General features: G+C 50.2%; 1 protein-coding gene across 1 annotated transcript in view; it reads left to right on the forward strand.

The window, feature by feature from the left end:
* LOC134965400 (uncharacterized) overlaps positions 1-18,172 on the forward strand; it is a 72,975-nt gene extending 54,803 nt beyond the window's left edge. Inside the window, exons 13-19 of the mRNA XM_063941861.1 lie at positions 3,911-4,037; positions 4,118-4,326; positions 14,391-14,553; positions 14,976-15,058; positions 15,141-15,301; positions 15,865-16,027; positions 17,439-18,172. Of these exons, the coding sequence (XP_063797931.1) occupies positions 3,911-4,037; positions 4,118-4,326; positions 14,391-14,553; positions 14,976-15,058; positions 15,141-15,301; positions 15,865-16,027; positions 17,439-18,172 (1,640 nt within the window). The remainder of the gene's footprint in view (positions 1-3,910; positions 4,038-4,117; positions 4,327-14,390; positions 14,554-14,975; positions 15,059-15,140; positions 15,302-15,864; positions 16,028-17,438) is intronic.
* Positions 18,173-18,505: the final 333 nt, after the last annotated feature.

The raw sequence follows: 18,505 nt of genomic DNA on the forward strand, positions 1-18,505 counted from the left end.
TGTAAGCGGAGCTGGTGAGTACTCGGTGCAGCAGCAGGTATAAGCGGAGCTGGGGAGTACTCGCTGCAGCAGCAATGTGCAGGCAAAGCTGGGGAGTACCCAGTGCAGCAGCAGGCGCAGGCAGAGCTGGGGAGTACTCGGTACAGCAGCAGATGCAGGCACAGCTGGGGAGTACTCAGTGCAGCAGCAGGGTGCAGGCAGAGCTCGGGAGTACTCGCTGCAGCAGCAATGTGCAGGCAAAGCTGGGGAGTACCCAGTGCAGCAGCAGGCGCAGGCAGAGCTGGGGAGTACTCGGTACAGCAGCAGATGCAGGCACAGCTGGGGAGTACTCAGTGCAGCAGCAGGGTGTAGGCAGAGCTGGGGAGTACTCGGTGCAGCAGCAGGTTGCAGGCAGAGTTGGGGAGTACTCAGTGCAGCAGCAGGATGAAGGCAGAGCTGGGGAATATTCGGTACAGCAGCAGGTTGCAGTCAGAGCTGGGGAGTACTCGTGCAGCAGCAGACGCAGGCAGAGCTGGGGAGTACTCAGTGCAGCAGCAGGGTGCAGGCAGAGCTCGGGAGTACTCGTGCAGCAGCAGGGTGCAGGCAGAGCTGGTGATTACTCAGTGCAGCAGCAGACGCAGGCAGAGTTGGGGAGTACTCTGTGCAGCAGCAGACACAGGCAGAGCTGAGGAGTGCTCAATGCAGCAGCAGGATGCAGGCAGAGCTGGGGAGTACTCAGTGCAGCAGCAGGGTGTAAGCGGAGCTGGGGAGTACTCAGTGCAGCAGCAGGGTGTAAGCGGAGGTGGGGAGTACTCGGTGCAGCAGCAGGTGTAAGCGGAGGTGGGGAGTACTCGGTGCAGCAGCAGGTATAAGCAGAGCTGGGGAGTACTCAGTGTAGCAGCAGGGTGTAAGCGGAGCTGGGGAGTACTCGGTACAGCAGCAGGTATAAGCGGAGCTGGGGAGTACTCGGTGCAGTAGAAGGTGTAGGCGGAGCTGGGGAGTACACGGTGCAGCAGCAGGTGTAAGCGGAGCTGGGGAGTACTCAGTGCAGCAGCAGGTGTAAGCGGAGCTGGGGAGTACTCAGTGTAGCAGCATGTGTAAGTGGAGCTGGGGAGTACTCGGTGCAGCAGCAGGTGTAAGCGGAGCTGTGGAGTACTCGGTGCAGCAGCAGGTGTAAGAGGAGCTGGGGAGTACTCGGTGCAGCAGCAGGTGTAAGCGGAGCTGTGGAGTACTCGGTGCAGCATCATGTGTAAGTGGAGCTGGGGAGTACTCGTGCAGCAGCAGGGTGTAAGCGGAGCTGGGGAGTACTCAGTGCAGCAGCAGGGTGTAAGCGGAGGTGGGGAGTACTCGGTGCAGCAGCAGGTGTAAGCGGAGGTGGGGAGTACTCGGTGCAGCAGCAGGTATAAGCAGAGCTGGGGAGTACTCAGTGTAGCAGCAGGGTGTAAGCGGAGCTGGGGAGTACTCGGTACAGCAGCAGGTATAAGCGGAGCTGGGGAGTACTCGGTGCAGTAGCAGGTGTAGGCGGAGCTGGGGAGTACACGGTGCAGCAGCAGGTGTAAGCGGAGCTGGGGGAGTACTCAGTGCAGCAGCAGGTGTAAGCGGAGCTGGGGAGTACTCAGTTTAGCAGCATGTGTAAGTGGAGCTGGGGAGTACTCGGTGCAGCAGCAGGTGTAAGCGGAGCTGTGGAGTACTCGGTGCAGCATCATGTGTAAGTGGAGCTGGGGAGTACTCGGTGCAGCAGCAGGTGTAAGCGGAGCTGGGGAGTACTCGGTGCAGCAGCAGGGGTAAGCGGAGCTGGGGAGTACTCGGTGCAGCAGCAGGTGTAAGCGGAGCTGGTGAGTACTCTGTGCAGCAGCAGGTGTAAGCGGATTTGGGGAGTACTCGGTGCAGCAGCAGGTATAAGCAGAGCTGGGGAGTACTCAGTGTAGCAGCAGGGTGTAAGCGGAGCTGGGGAGTACTCGGTACAGCAGCAGGTATAAGCGGAGCTGGGGAGTACTCTGTGCAGCAGCAGGTGTAGGCGGAGCTGGGGAGTACTCGGTGCAGCAGCAGGTGTAAGCGGAGCTGGGGGAGTACTCAGTGCAGCAGCAGGTGTAAGCGGAACTGGGGAGTCCTGTGTGCAGCAGCAGGTGTAAGCGGAGCTGGGGAGTACTCGGTGCAGCAGCATGTGTAAGTGGAGCTGGGGAGTACTCGGTGCAGCAGCAGGTGTAAGCGGAGCTATGGGAGTACTCAGTGCAGCAGCAGGTGTAAGCGGAGCTGGGGAGTACTCAGTGTAGCAGCATGTGTAAGTGGAGCTGGGGAGTACTCGGTGCAGCAGCAGGTGTAAGCGGAGCTGTGGAGTACTCGGTGCAGCATCATGTGTAAGTGGAGCTGGGGAGTACTCGGTGCAGCAGCAGGTGTAAGCGGAGCTGGGGAGTACTCGGTGCAGCAGCAGGGGTAAGCGGAGCTGGGGAGTACTCGGTGCAGCAGCAGGTGTAAGCGGAGCTGGTGAGTACTCTGTGCAGCAGCAGGTGTAAGCGGAGCTGGGGAGTACTCGGTACAGCAGCAGGTATAAGCGGAGCTGGGGAGTACTCGGTGCAGCAGCAGGTGTAGGCGGAGCTGGGGAGTACTCGGTGCAGCAGCAGGTATAAGCGGAGCTGGGGAGTACTCGGTGCAGCAGCTGGTGTAGGCGGAGCTGGGGAGTACACGGTGCAGCAGCAGGTGTAAGCGGAGCTGGGGGAGTACTCAGTGCAGCAGCAGGTGTAAGCGGAGCTGGGGAGTACTGTGTGCAGCAGCAGGTGTAAGCGGAGCTGGGGAGTACTCAGTGTAGCAGCATGTGTAAGTGGAGCTGGGGAGTACTCTGTGCAGCAGCAGGTGTAAGCGGAGCTGGGGAGTACTCGGTGCAGCAGCAGGTGTAAGCAGAGCTGAACTCGGTTTAATCCTTTTCAGTAAGAATGAGCTAGTGACCATTCCGCTGTCTCTGACTCCGCGCTCACACACGGTGTACTTAATGTTGCCGGAACCAGAGAAGATTATATCTTGCCCTACTATGGGCATTTGTAGACAGTAGTTACAATGTAAAAGATGCTATAAATGGGAGCTGTCGGTCTTAGAGGCCGATACTAAGGCGGAAACAGCGGCAATGTAGGACGCAGTGATGTTTTTGTCTGCACAAACGTCTGATTTGCAGTGCATGCATTTGAATTGCATTGCGCACTATGTGCAGCAGGGTTACATCCTGCACTGCCTGCATCTGAGTCGCACTGCATGCTTCCCAATTTTGTTGGTACAGAGTTGCAGGACATATTTGAGCACACGGTAGTAGAAATGTATGCGGCATTCCTGGCCGGTGACTGGGAAGTAATGGAGGTGGCTAAAAGACTCACAAAAGATGTTGCATCATATGGGAATGTCAGAGGTGCGGCGTGGGTGCGTTGGGGAAAGCAGTTCCGTACAAAGACGCACATGGGACGCCATACTCGGATGGGGAATCTGTATATAACATAGAGCTGGTTCATGCTTCCATGGAGCGACAGATGGTGGCAAGTAAAGACGCACCAATCTGGATATAGGGCCCATAGACGCAGGAGGAGGGCTTCCCAGTCCTGGCATATTCGAGCGCAGGGGTGTACACTTGGGAAGAGCTTTGTAGCAGCAGTAGCATAACGTCTCAGCCACAAGCGCGTCTGCGCCGACTCGGAATCAGCCCCCTTATGTCTGATGATGTCAGTGCTCGCCAGTTATATATGCGCTGTCTCTAATACATACACATAGAAATCTAATTCATTGCTGGGAATCACCAATGAAAAGTTGTGAAAACTATAGTACTGTATATGGTTTTATTTCAGCAAATGTGTATACATTGAATTTGAGCATTTTCACCAACGTCAGGGACACAGTCTGCCACAATGATGATTTCCTTTCATACTTAGACAACACTTGTTTGTTATTGCAGAGCGGGTGTCCGGCCACTACCCAGTGTATCAGAAAGACCACCTATATAATACCAACCCACACTGGGACTTTGGGGCCTTCAGGAGACTGGATCATCTTATCAGGGAGACCAACGTCAATGTTTCCAGGTAACCGCTGTGTGATCAGGGTTTTGTTATTGTTACTAATGCAAACAGAATAATGGACGTACTTTGCCTGTTTTGTGTAGATTCGCTCACGTGTTTGGAGATCCCGGTACATACGTGTTCGTGGACAATGGGATTAGGGATCGCTCCCTTTTTGTGACCGTTAAAGAAAATAATGTTTGTGACCCCGCAATGTCACACGTCCAGCCATCGTCCCCATCTCAGCTTATCAAACAAGGCATAATAACCCAGTACAAACTCAACCTGGTACCCAACTGGCCGGTTATCATAGGTAATTTAATATATTAACTGAGACTGCCATAAAAAAAAAGCTTTCATCACAAATGAGCAGTGGGGGTGGGAGGAGCACTGAATGGTGGATGTAGACTACGTTTTAAGGGTCTACTATAACAAGTTGACATGTCCACCTGAATGCCAGTCCCCCATGCATAACATGAACTAGTCAGTCCTAGTACCTGGCCGGTTATCATAGGTAATTTAATATATTAACTGAGACTGCCATAAAAAAAAAACTTTCATCACAAATGAGCAGTGGGGGTGGGAGGAGCACCGAATGGTGGATGTAGACTACGTTTTAAGGGTCTACTATAACAAGTTGACATGTCCACCTGAATGCCAGTCCCCCATGCATAACATGAACTAGTCAGTCCTTGTACCTTGGACTGCCATCATGCTTTGCATAGGAAGAGAGACAACTCCCTGATACAGTATACGGCAGGGCTGGCCAAACCAGTCCTCAAGATCTACCAACAGTTCACATTTTCCAGACTACCTAGCTAGTGCACAGGTGTTGTCATTACTAATTAAGATGTGCTGCATTCATTCCTAACTGACAATTCTACAGATCTCCAGGAGGCCTGGAAAACATTACCTGTTGGTAGATCTCGAGGACCATTTTGGCCAGCCCTGCTATACGTTATATCATCTACCAAGGCAGGTGAGCTCCAATAAGAAAAGCAATGGAAGATCCCTAGGTGGGTTGAGTCTGGAAAGCTTCTTTACTCGGGTTACCCTGGCATTGATATTGTGTTGCATTAGTTATATGAATAAGTTGCATATTTTGTGAAAAGGTCTCTTGGAATTACTAAATTGCAAAATCCTTGGCAGGTGTAGGAGGATGGGTGTATGCGGACACATCTGTAGATGTCAAGGATCTATAGCCGTTCCAACAGCTCTCACTGCCCTGAAGATGAGAAACTCATACGCACTACAGTTATCAGTCAGTCCGCAGGGTGAGGGAGAACCTTCCTCTCTCAGTGTAGGCATAGGAAGAATTAGCCCCTCCTGTATTCACATATAGTAGTTTACTGATGGCACCCCACTGGTAGATCTTGGTTCAGACTTTATCGATGGATCATGCTTTCTATTTGCTCAGTGGTATTGGTATTTAATGAAACAGTGACCATGCCCCGGTCATTGTTGACTGCTACAGTATATCTCTTATTTACTGACAGTGTTTCTGATGGGAAATAATTTCAGTTATCCTTTTAGACCCAGATTAGCCCAGGAAGGCCCAGTACTCATATGTCATCAATCTACAGTCTGATGGTCCACAGCATCTTTCAACCAATGCTACCATCTGATGATAAGTTATTGCTTATGGCTTTAACACAATGGAAGTCAAGGTCATGCTATTGAAGGATAATGCTTTTCTATAATACAAATGAGGTTATGGACGAGGGAAACATCAGCAGCCCACTTATTTGGAATTCTCATGGTATGACTAGAAATTCTTCCCATCAGGAAGTTCTAGCTATGGTGGAGTTCTTACAGTCATGTCTTCTTCATAATACTTAGATCTCTAATGATCAGGTGTGGAAGGTTGTACCCTTTTCACAGTGCCCTCTTTCTTTCTTTCCTTTCTCTTTTATGGATGATTTTACTAGTGAGGTGGCTTGCAGTAAGTACTCCCTGACTGCTGGTCTTTGGCATAACTCTGGGATCCAAGACAGTACTGTTATATGACCAGGTCATGATGTTCTCCCAAAGATGGTATTCTCTTTCCATCCGAGTCTTATCAGTCTTTACTTTTTTTTGCCTTTCTCAGTCACATCATTTGGAGATGGAACTTTGCTTTTCAGATGTTTGTCGTTCCTTCAGAATTTAGCAAATGTAGACCGGCCCTCAAAATGGCATATGTTACCTCACCATTAAGGTGCATTCTGTCAGCATATTCTAAGACTTTCAGAATCAATATTCTCTGGAACAGTTGTTGAAAGCCACTCGCTAACTTTCATCATGGTCAACAAACTCAACTCTGTGTTGTTGGCAGATGCCAGCTTTGGGCATAAAGCACTGAACCCTCCAATGTAAGCAGGGCCGGATAAAGGCCTCATGGGCCTGGGGCTGAAAATGAAGGGGAGGAGGTGAGGCCAATTCCACGTGGGCATATTGATCCCGTACACTATAAGCCCCAATGTTTCCCTAAATATATAAAAGTACAAAAATTGCATAATTTTTGTGTGGAAAATAGAAATGCAATTTTAATACTTATAATTTATGGCCGACCATGTGTCCAGCTGTGTATTGGAACTCTCAGTTTTAGTGATGCTCCAACTCTAGAATGTTATTGTCTGTTTAGTCACCGACTAAACCTGTAATAATGGGCCACCAGCAGGTTGTGAAATATACAGATTAAGGTTTAAAAAAAGCAAAAACCGTATCTAAGGTTATGGGCTTGATTCTGATGTTACAGGTCTGATTATGACGACATGGGCCTGATTCTGAGGTTACGTGCCTGTTTTGGAGGATACGGGCCTGATTCGGACATCATGGGTCTGATTCTGAGGTTACGTGTCTGATTCTGAGGTTATGTGCCTGATTATGACATCATGGGCATGATTCTGAGGTTACGTGCCTGATTCTGAGGTTACGTGCCTGATTATGACATCATGGGCCTGTTTCGGAGGTTACGGGCCTGACTATGACATCATGGATCTGATTCTGAGGTTACATGCCTGATTATGACATTATGGGCCTGATTCTGAGGATACATGCCTGATTATGATATCATAGGTCTGATTCTGAGGTTACGTGCCTGATTCTGACATCATGGGCCTGATCTGAGGTTACGTGCCTGATTATGACATCGCGGGCCTGATCTGAGGTTATGGGCCTGTTTTGGAGGTTACGGGCCTGTTTCGGAGGTGACGGGCCTGATTATGACATCATGGACCTGATTCTGAGGATACGTATCTGATTCGGACATCATGGGTCTGATTCTGAGGTTACGTGCCTGATTATGACATCATGGGCCTGTTTCGGAGGTTAGGGGCCTGTTTCGGAGGTTACGGGCCTGACTATGACATCATGGGTCTGATTCTGAGGTTACATGCCTGATTATGACATCATGGGCCTGATTCTGAGGATACATGCCTGATTCTGAGGTTACATGCCTGATTATGATATCATAGGTTTGATTCTGAGGTTACGTGTCTGATTCTGAGGTTACGTGCCTAATTATGACATTGTGGGCCTGATCTGAGGTTATGGGCCAGTTTCGGAGGTGACAGAACTGATTAGGACATCATGGCCCTGATTCGGAGGTTACGTATCTGATTCGGACATCATGGGTCTGAGTCTGGGGTTACGTGTCTGATTCTGAGGTTATGTGCCTGATTATGACATCATGGGACTGATTCTGAGGTTACGTTCTGATTCTGAGGTTACGTGCCTGATTCTGAGGTTACATGCCTGATTATGACATCATAGGTCTGATTCTGAGGTTACGTGTCTGATTCTGAGGTTACCTTGCTGATTATGACATCATGGGCCTGATTCTGAGGTTACATGCCTGATTCTGACATCATGGGCCTGATTCTGAGGTTACGTGCTTGATTCTGAGGTTACGTGTCTGATTCTGAGGTTATGTGCCTGATTATGACATCATGGGCCTGATTCTGAGGTTACGTTCTGCTTCTGAGGTTACGTGCCTGATTATGACATCATGGGCCTGATTCTGAGGTTACGTGCCTGATTATGACATCATGGACCTGATCTGAGGTTATGTGCCTGAATATGGCATCATGGGCCTGATCTGAGGTTACGTGCCTGATTATGACATCATGGGCCTGATTCTGAGGTTACATGCCTGATTCTGAGGTTACATGCCTAATTCTGACATCATAGGTCTGATTCTGAGGTACGTGTCTGATTCTGAGGTTATCTTGCTGATTATGACATCATGGGCCTGATTCTGAGGTTACGTGCTTGATTATGACATCATGGGCCTGATTCTGAGGTTACATGCCTGATTATGACATCATGGGCCTGATTCTGACGTTACATGCCTGATTATGACATCTGTTCTTGATTCTGAGGTTACATGCCTGATTCTGAGGTTACATGCCTGATTCTGACATCATAGGTCTGATTCTGAGGTACGTGTCTGATTCTGAGGTTATCTTGCTGATTATGACATCATGGGCCTGATTCTAAGGTTACATGCCTGATTCTGAGGTTACATGCCTGATTATGACATCATGGGCCTGATTCTGAGGTTGCGTGCTTGATTATGACATCATGGGCCTGATTCTGAGGTTACATGCCTGATTATGACATCATGGGCCTGATTCTGAGGTTACATGCCTGATTATGACATCTGTTCTTGATTCTGAGGTTACATGCCTGATTCTGAGGTTACATGCCTGATTCTGACATCATAGGTCTGATTCTGAGGTTACATGTCTGATTCTGAGGTTACCTTGCTGATTATGACATCATGGGCCTGATTCTGAGGACATGCCTGATTCTGACATCATGGGCCTGATTCTGAGGTTACGTGCTTGATTCTGAGGTTATGTGCCTGATTCTGACATCATGGACCTGATTCTGAGGTTACGTGCTTGATTATGACATCATGGGCCTGATTCTGAGGTTACGTGCCTGATTCTGAGGTTACCTTGCTGATTATGACATCATGGGCCTGATTCTGAGGTTACGTGCCTGATTCTGAGGTTACATGCCTGATTATGACATCATGGGCCTGATTCTGAGGTTACGTGCTTGATTCTGAGGTTACATGCCTGATTCTGACATCATGGACCTGATTCTGAGGTTACATGCCTGATTATGACATCATGGGCCTGATTCTGAGGTTACATGCCTGATTATGACATCTGTTCTTGATTCTGAGGTTACATGCCTGATTCTGAGGTTACATGCCTGATTATGACATCATGGGCCTGATTCTGAGGTTACGTGCTTGATTCTGAGGTTACATGCCTGATTCTGACATCATGGGCCTGATCTGAGGTTACGTGCCTGATTATGACATTCTGGGCCTGATCTGAGGTTATTGGCCTGTTTTGGAGGTTACGGGCCTGTTTTTTTCGGAGGTGACAGACCTGATTAGGACATCATGGGCCTGATTCTGAGGTTCCGTATCTGATTCGGACATCATGGGTCTGATTCTGAGGTTACGTGTCTGATTCTGAGGTTATGTGCCTGATTATGACATCATGGGCCTGATTCTGAGGTTACGTTCTGCTTCTGAGGTTACGTGCCTGATTATGACATCATGGGCCTGATTCTGAGGTTACATGCCTGATTATGATATCATAGGTCTGATTATTATTATTATTATTACATTTTATTTATAAGGCGCCACATGTGTTTTGCAGCGCCATACAAAGGACAGTACAGGGGACAAAACATTGCATTACAGTAAATAAATAACAGAAATAGAGTACAGGTAACAGAGCACCACACATTCTCAAGACATAGTACAGCTAAGATGTAAGTATTGAGGGAGTGATCATCGTACTACTAGAGGCTGGTGGTCATAGATGGAGATGAGCCTTTACTAGCAGGATAAAGATTGTCATTGAGTAGGGGAGAGCTGTGAGTGAAATGTGTTGAGACGAGGGCTTAGATAACCAGAGGAAAGAGGGCCCTGCTCTGAACAGCTAACAATCTATTGGGGAGGGGCGGCAGACAGATGACAAGAGGTGCAGGCAAGTGGGAGGTAGCCTGATGGCAGTATGCAAGCAAAGCTGAGATGTTCACGGCATGAGGCAGGGGGGTTGGAGGCGCGGCTTCAGCTCTGGGTTATGCATCAGAAGGGTAATCTTTGATGAATAGGTGGGTTTTTAGTGCCCGTTTGAAGCTTTGCAAGGTTGGGGAGAGTCTAATGGAGTGGGGGAGTGCGTTCCACTGAAGGGGTGCAGCACAGGCAAAATCCTGAACTCGTGCATGGGTAGCAGTAACCAGGGTGGTGGAGAGGCGACGGTCATTAGTCGACCGTAGGGGGCGGGAGGGAGTATGAAGGGAAAGGAGGTTGGAGATGTAGGGAGCAGTGGAAATAGAGATGGCCTTGTATGTAAGGGTGAGGAGTTTGAAGAGGATTCTGTAGGGGAATGGGAGCCAGTGTAGATTTTGTTGAAGGGGAGTGGCAGATGTGGTGCGGCGTGAGAGGAAGATAAGCCTAGCTGCGTAGTTCAGGACAGATTGGAGGGGAGCAAGATGGGAGCAAACGAGGCCAGTGAGGAGGACATTGCAGTAGTCAAGTCGTGAGATGACCAGTGAGTGGATGATGAGTTTAGTTGCACTCTGGGAGAGATATGGCCTGATACGAGCAATGTTGCGTATCTGGAAACGACAGGATTGTGCCAGAGCTTGGATGTGGGGTGCAAAGGAGAGGGAGGAGTCAAGAGTGCCGCCCAGGCAGCGGAGTTGGGGAACGGGGGAGAGGGTGGTGTTGTCAACAATGATGGAGATATTGGTCGGGGGTGTTGCTCTGGATGGGGGGAAGATGATGAGTTCCATTTTGTCCATGTTGAGCTTTAGAGAGCGTTCAGACATCCAGGAGGAGATTGCAGAGAGGCAGCTCGAAACCTGAGAGAGGACAGAGGGGGACAGATCAGGAGATGAGAGGTAGAGTTGTGTGTCATCAGCATAGAGGTGGTATTGAAGGCCAAATGAGTTAATGAGCGCACCCAGGGAAGAGGTATACAGGGAGAACAGAACCCTGAGGGACACCAACAGGAAGGATGGAAGGGTGTGAGGTGGTGCTTGAGGCAGACACAGAGAAGGAGCGGTTAGTGAGGTAAGAAGAAAACCAGTCAAGGACAGTGCTAGAGAGGCCCGCGTTTTGGAGTGTGCCGAGGAGGAGAGGATGATCTACGGTATCAAAGGCAGCAGAGAGGTCCGGAAGGATGAGCAGAGATAAGTGGCCCCTGGATTTGGCAGAAAGCAGGTCATTAGTGACTTTCACCAGGGCAGTCTCAGTTGAGTGGAGTGGGCGAAAGCCAGATTGTAGTGGATCGAGGATGGAGTTGTCAGAGAGGTAGCTTGTGAGACGGCTGTAGACTAGTCGTTCAAGTAATTTGGAGGCGAAAGGGAGAAGAGAGATGGGGCAGCACTTAGTGGGTAATGAGGGGTCGAGGTTGGGTTTTTTGAGAATAGGTGAGACCAGAGCATGTTTGAATGGTGAGGGGAAGATGCCGGTGGAGAGGGACAGGTTAAAGAAGTGAGCAAGGTGGGCGCAGGCACTGGGGGAGAGGGAGCGGAGAAGACGGGAGGGGAGGGGTCCAGGGGGCAGGTGGTGGGGGGGGAGGATAAGATGAGGGAGTGGACTTCCTTTTCTGAAGTCGGATGGAAGGAGGACAGGGTGGGATAGATGGAGGGGAGGGATAGAGGGGGCAGGGGGGTAGCAGAGGGGTGACGGCGGGAGATGTCGTGTCGGATATCCTCAATTTTGGAGATGAAGGAGGAGGCAGTCAGTGGCAGCGGGGGAGGATGAGAGGGGAGGAGGAGGGGGGCGAAGGAGAGTGTTGAAAGTTTCAAAGAGACGGCGTGGACAGGAGGACTGAGAAGAGATGAGTGCTTGAAAAAGGATTGCTTGGCGAGGGAAAGAGCAGAGCTGTAGGAGGAGAGAATAAAATTGAAATGGAGGAAGTCCGCCAGAGAGCGAGATCTCCTCCAGGAGCGTTCAGCGGAGCATGAGCATTTTTGTAAGAAACGTGTTAGTTTGGTGTGCCAGGGTTGGCGTTTGGAGCGGCGGAGGGGGACAGAGGAGAGGGGGGCCACAGAGTCGAGAGCAGTGGTTAGAGAAGAGTTATAGAAGGTGACTGCCTGGTTGGGACAAGTCATAGTGGAAAGAGAAGAGAGGAAAGTCTCGAGGGAGGACATGAAAGTGGGGTTGAGAGACCCAAGATTGCGTCTGGTGGTGGTGGGTCTGGGTGTGGAGAGGAGGAGGGAGGATGAGAGGGTGAAAGAAAGCAGATGGTGGTCAGAGAGAGGGAAGGGAGAGTTTGAGAAATCAGAGAGATCACATTGGTGGGTGAAGACAAGGTCGAGGGAGTGGCCGAGATTGTGAGTAGCGGTGGAGGTCCATTGAGAAAGTCCAGAGGAGGTGGAAAGGGCGAGAAGATTAGTGGAAGCGGCATTAGTGATGTCAATAGGGATGTTAAAGTCTCTGAGGATGACAGAGGAGAGGTCAGAGGAGAGAAAGTGGGGAAGCCAGGCAGCAAAGTTGTCAAGGAAGGGTGAACAGTGGCCAGGGGGGCAGTAGATCACTGCCACAAGGAGGTGAATGGGGTAGAAGAGGCGGATAGTGTCGACCTCAAAGGTGGAGAAGGTGAGAGAGGGCTCAGGTGGGATGACACGAAAGGTGCAGTTAGGGGAGAGAAGGACGCCCACGTGCCTGATTATGACATCATGGGCCTGATCTGAGGTTATGTGCCTGAATATGGCATCATGGGCCTGATCTGAGGTTACGTGCCTGATTATGACATCATGGGCCTGCTTTTGAGGTTACATGCCTGATTCTGAGGTTACATGACTGATTCTGACATCATAGATCTGATTCTGAGGTTGCGTGTCTGATTCTGAGGTTACCTTGCTGATTATGACATCATGGGCCTGATTCTGAGGTTACATGCCTGATTCTGACATCATGGGCCTGATTCTGAGGTTACGTGCTTGATTCTGGGTTATGTGCCTGATTCTGACATCATGGACCTGATTCTGAGGTTGCGTGCTTGATTATGACATCATGGGCCTGATTCTGAGGTTACATGCCTGATTATGACATCATGGGCCTGATTCTGAGGTTACATGCCTGATTATGACATCTGTTCTTGATTCTGAGGTTACATGCCTGATTCTGTGGTTATATGCCTGATTCTGACATCATAGGTCTGATTCTGAGGTTACGTGTCTGATTCTGAGGTTACCTTGCTGATTATGACATCATGGGCCTGATTCTGAGGTTACGTGCTTGATTCTGAGGTTACGTGCCTGATTATGACATCATGGGCCTGATTCTGAGGTTACATGCCTGATTATGACATCATGGGCCTGATTCTGAGGTTACATGCCTGATTATGACATCTGGTCTTGATTCTGAGGTTACATGCCTGATTATGACATCATGGGCCTGATTCTGAGGTTACATGCCTGATTATGACATCATGGGCCTGATTCTGAGGTTACGTGCCTGATTCTGACATCATGGGCCTGATTCTGAGGTTACGTGTCTGATTTGGACATTACGGGACTGATTCTGGGGTTGAGTGTCCGATTCGGACATTATGGGCCTGATTCTGAGGTTACGTGCCTGATTCGGACATTATGGGACTGATTCTGAAGTTACATTGCTGATTCGGACATTATGGGCCTGATTCTGAGGTTACGTTACTGATTCGGATATTATGGGCATGATTCTGAGGTTACGGGCCTGATTCGGACATTACGGGATTGATCCGAAGGTTACGTTGCTGATTCTGACATTACGAGCGCCATGTTGATGTTCTCAGAGTTGAGGTTCTGGGTTTTTTGCTACTGCATGAGCATGAAAATCCCATAAAACGGATGAGGCACATGTGTTACACTGACGGTGCAGTTGTGCACACAGAGGCACAGTAGTGATTGAGACGCATGGGCGTGCTGCGGCAGTGTAGCCGGCGTGTGAACGGTTATTGCTCACATTGGAGCCCATGCTATGACAGAGAATCTGTACCTAGCAATGGGGATGGTGGGACGGATGGTTGTCCCTAAAGACGCACCAAGCACTATTACAGCACCTAAAAACGTACAATGTGGGCGCCCCTGTCCTCGCGCAGTCCGACGCACATATGTATACCAGGGGAAGGTCTGATGCCGGCATTAGAATAACCTCACAGACATGACTACGGCCCTGTATACTGTATAATTAGCGCACTGAGATACATTGCTCTGTCCCGTTGTGTTACTGTGTATATTAGTGTATAACTCTATTAGAGCAGGATACACATCTGGTCGCCCACTGTGACGTCATTGTGATTCCTCTGTGTGATGTGCCTGTTTATTATCTGCTCTCACCCCAGTAATCATTCTGGTCTGTACATGATATAGGGGTTCTGCTGCTGCTACTCCTAGTGATGGTGGCTCTGATCCTCCTATCCGTGGTGCTGAGACCCTCCCTGTACAGTCCCAGCCCCCTGCAAAGCTGGAAGCCCAGGTGGAGGAGTCTGGGAGAACCCTACATCCCCCCGGAACACGTGCTCACAAGAGACAGGTGCGTAGCTGGTATGATGTGTAATATGTGGGGGGTTTTCTGGCATCAGGGCAACCCTTCCCATGTGACGAGACCTTCATCTACGGCAGGACACTCTTAGAGGTGTCATAGATGAGGGTTTTTTTAAAGTGGCATTGCCTTTTTAACAATCGCCGCTTTAAAATCAATGAAATGGGCAGACTCCGCTGGATCTCACCAGTGCCTGCACAGATTAGGGCTGCTACGTTCCCCCTAGTATTGTCAGCGTGATTAATACGTGTGTGAGTCACATTTCCAATAAAACGTAATTAAATATCAATAAAATATAAAAAGACAATTGCACGTCTAACGCTAAATCAGCCCATTCATGTATATAGTTTGTGATGTGTATATCCAGAGCAGTACGGAGTATTGCATTATTCCTGTATCTTCCCTACACGCAGCCTTCAGTTTTACCAAGCGATTGGGTGTCACGGTTCTGGAGAGCGGCTGGATACTGGGGAAAAGGAAATTGCCTATGGATTAGGTACGTGTGTTATATAACCCCTGTACTATACATACGCAGTGTCACAGAAGCCGCACACGCCTCACATAACTTTGCCTCCTAGATCAGAGAGGCACAGCGCGAGACTTGGAGGATTTCAGCGTGCGGACTTTGTTTGACAAGCTGGAAGATCAGACTCTTCATATGACGTCTCAGCTGGGGAGACACAGGAATGAGACCCTCTCCTTCTATAAGGCCTTTATACACAGGATCCAGGTGCTGAAGGTGAGCGTGACCCCAGATCTATCCTGCTATTAATTCACGGAATGTGTGACGGGGTTCTGCCATCTTCTCTCTGACCCATCCCCGCAACATAAGTGTGAGAATACTGACGCTGGCACAGTACATGAATGTCTGCAATAGTGGCACTTATATGGCTTTAGTGTTCATTCTAGCACCCTGCACCTTTCAAAACACGTGCAGTTCCTCTTTCCTGCCTGGGGTGTCACTCTCTGCTCTGGTGCTTCTCAGAACACTGCTCTGTATCTCAGCACTAAAATACAGACCAGAATGGGCTGAGAAGCACCAGAGCAGAGAGCGACACCCCATGCAGGAAAGAGGGAACTGCATGTGTCTTGAAAGGTGCAGGGTGCTAGAATGAACACTAGGCTTGCGTAGTCTTAGCAAGAATCTACAATACAATACGAATACTCAGGAATAATTTGTGCCTTCCTCCGGTGTGTAAATGACAGGCATGCTTCAGCAAGCAGCAGAGAGGTCACTGATTATTAGTCCTGGTCCTGCGGTGGGAAGCTCAGCCTGACCTGTCTCTGATCTTTTACATGAAGGAAATGTTGCAGAGCCTAGAACTCGGTGCCAGTAAAGGCTTTGAACGGAGGAAGATTCCGCTAGAGGGTGAAAAAGAAAATACAGGAACCGCCATCACTTCTCAGCAGAGTGAGGGTTCCGGCACAAACATGAGCGGGACGTTCTACACGGATCTGCCTCAAGGTAAGAGGATTATAGCCATGGTCAGAGGGGTGCGAGTGAGTGACAAAGTGTGAAATATCCTAGTGTGTCCGCTCAGCCAGCACATGGGAACCACAGTCCCATAAAAGGACTTTCCTACGCAATGACAGCAGTGGCCAGGACAGTCCTCAAACATACGCTAAGAAGTTGGTGAGGATTCCCTGCATAGAAGGGGGTGTAGGAGGTGGGAGATGGACAGATCTACTGCAGCCTAAGCCCTGGAGTGGAGGTGACAGGAGTATAAATAAAACACCATTGTTTTGCATACAAGAGAGTTCTGGCGCCTTATATTTGTGATACCTGTGTGTACCCCACCACCCAGTCACACTTGTGTCCTCATATAAAGGATTGCTGTGAGGTCGGCACGTGTGGAACTCTGCTGACCACCTATGCCCACACCCAAGAGCTAGCCAGAGCAAAGAGAGCATGGGGGGAGGAGGTGCGGTACCGTCATGCCCACTAGCCGGGGGCTGCAGGCGCTATAGACACTCTGTCACCGTGGGGGCAATGTCACTTTCGCTGGGAGGGGAAGAAGGATCTTGTGACCTCCTTATTCATGGACAAGCTGTTATACATGTCTGTATGTCTGTGTAGTATCACGGCGCTTATATACTGCTGTGTGGAGAAGCAGCTGGAATAGAGTATACTCTTCTATAGAAAGTTGCACATTATTTACATATAATTCAGTGTATAACTGTGTGTGTTTGGAGGCATTGTTCAAAGGGCCAAACCCAGGAAAGCTCCGGGTCCTGACGGAGTGTCACCATCTGCCCTGAGAGCATGTGCGGGTCAGCTCGCCCCCATATTCACAAAGATCTTCAACAAATCGCTGGAGTTCAGAAAGTCCCTTCCTGTGTCAAAAGGAACACTATCGTCCCGGACCCCAAGAAACCCTCTATCACGAACCTGAACGACTACAGGCCGATAGCACTGATGTCTGTGGTCATGAAAACGTTCGAGCGTCTGGTTTTGAATCACCTGAAAACTGTGACTGGCCCCCAAATGGACCCCCTGCAGTTCGCCTATCGCTCGAATCGGTGTGTCGAGGATACAGTCAACCTGCGCCTGCACTACATTCTACAGCACCTAGACATTCCCGGTACCTACGCGAGGGTCCTGTTTGACGATTTCAGCTCGGCCTTCAATACAATCGTCCCCAGCATCCACCACCCCAAATTTCTTCGCCTAGGGGTCCCAGAAGCTACCTGTTCCTGGATAGTAGACTTCCTGACAGATAGGACACAGGTGGTAAAAGCGGGGGAATTCACCTCTCAAGCACGGTCCATTAGTGCAGGGGCCCCTCAGGGCTGTGTCCTCTCACCCCTGCTCTTCTCCCTGTACACAAATGACTGCACCTCAGAGGCGCAATCAGTAAAGATCATCAAATTCGCAGATGTCACCACCGTCATCGGCCTCATCAAGGACGGGGACGAATCGACCTATAGAAGGGAAGTAGACCGGTTGGCCCAATGGTGCATCCACAACAACCTTGAGCTCAACCTCCTCAAAACTGTCGAGACGATAGTGGACTTCAAGAAGAAGTCATCTAGTGCACCTCTGCTAACGATTGCTGACAGTGTGGTATCGCTAGTGGACTCCTTCAAGTTTCTAGGGACTACAATCTCCCGGGACCTTAAATGGGGGTCCAATGCAGACGCCACTGACGGGAAAGCGCAGCAGAGGTTGTTCTTCATCAGACATCTAAGGAAGTTCAACATCCCACAAAAGCTTCTGCTCCTCTTCGACTTCCGGGGACGCAGGAGGGAGCCGCACACCGTTACCTGGCCCTCTGGTGCTCTGCCTCTTGGGGGATCTGTGGAAGGCACATCCTCTGGCGCTGCTGTCTCCTGCAGGCACCTGGGACCGCTGGGGCCACCTGGGATTGGTGGGGTCGGGAGGAGCCCGGAGGCAGTCTTGGAGGGGACCCCCAGCCGGCACCGGGACCCGGGGACGCACATCGCGACCCGCAGCGGAAGGTCAACGAGCTGCCGAAAGGAGACATCGGGGACACCACCTTATGCTGCGAACCGGCCTCTGCCCTTCCCCGTCAGTGCTGGTCCCTGCCCTTGCACGTCAAGCTACTGTGGGACGGCAGGGCTGTCACTAGCCCCAGACACCGCTAGTTGATTGCTGACCGCTCCATCCGGCTGAGCCCGGATCACGGTGACGCCGGCCCCTGCCCTGACAGTACCATTGCCTGACTCTTACTGCTCTACCTGCGGCTTCGGTGGTACCCCGGACCAGGGGACCCCCTCTGCTTCTGACACGGAGTCCTCACCGCCGACATTCCCGCAACATAAGCCTCCGGCACCATGACCACCTGACAACGAGGAGAGTGGTCTCCCCCTGGGTGTTTTTTTTTTTCCTCTCTTTCTCTTCTCTCTTTTTGACTCCCTACCTCCCCTGCCGGAACATATTTCATAGTATTATACCTTACATTGGTTCGGCCCATATGCAGAA

Source organism: Pseudophryne corroboree, chromosome 10 (assembly GCF_028390025.1).
Source record: "Pseudophryne corroboree isolate aPseCor3 chromosome 10, aPseCor3.hap2, whole genome shotgun sequence".
Taxonomy (NCBI): Eukaryota; Metazoa; Chordata; class Amphibia; order Anura; family Myobatrachidae; genus Pseudophryne; species Pseudophryne corroboree.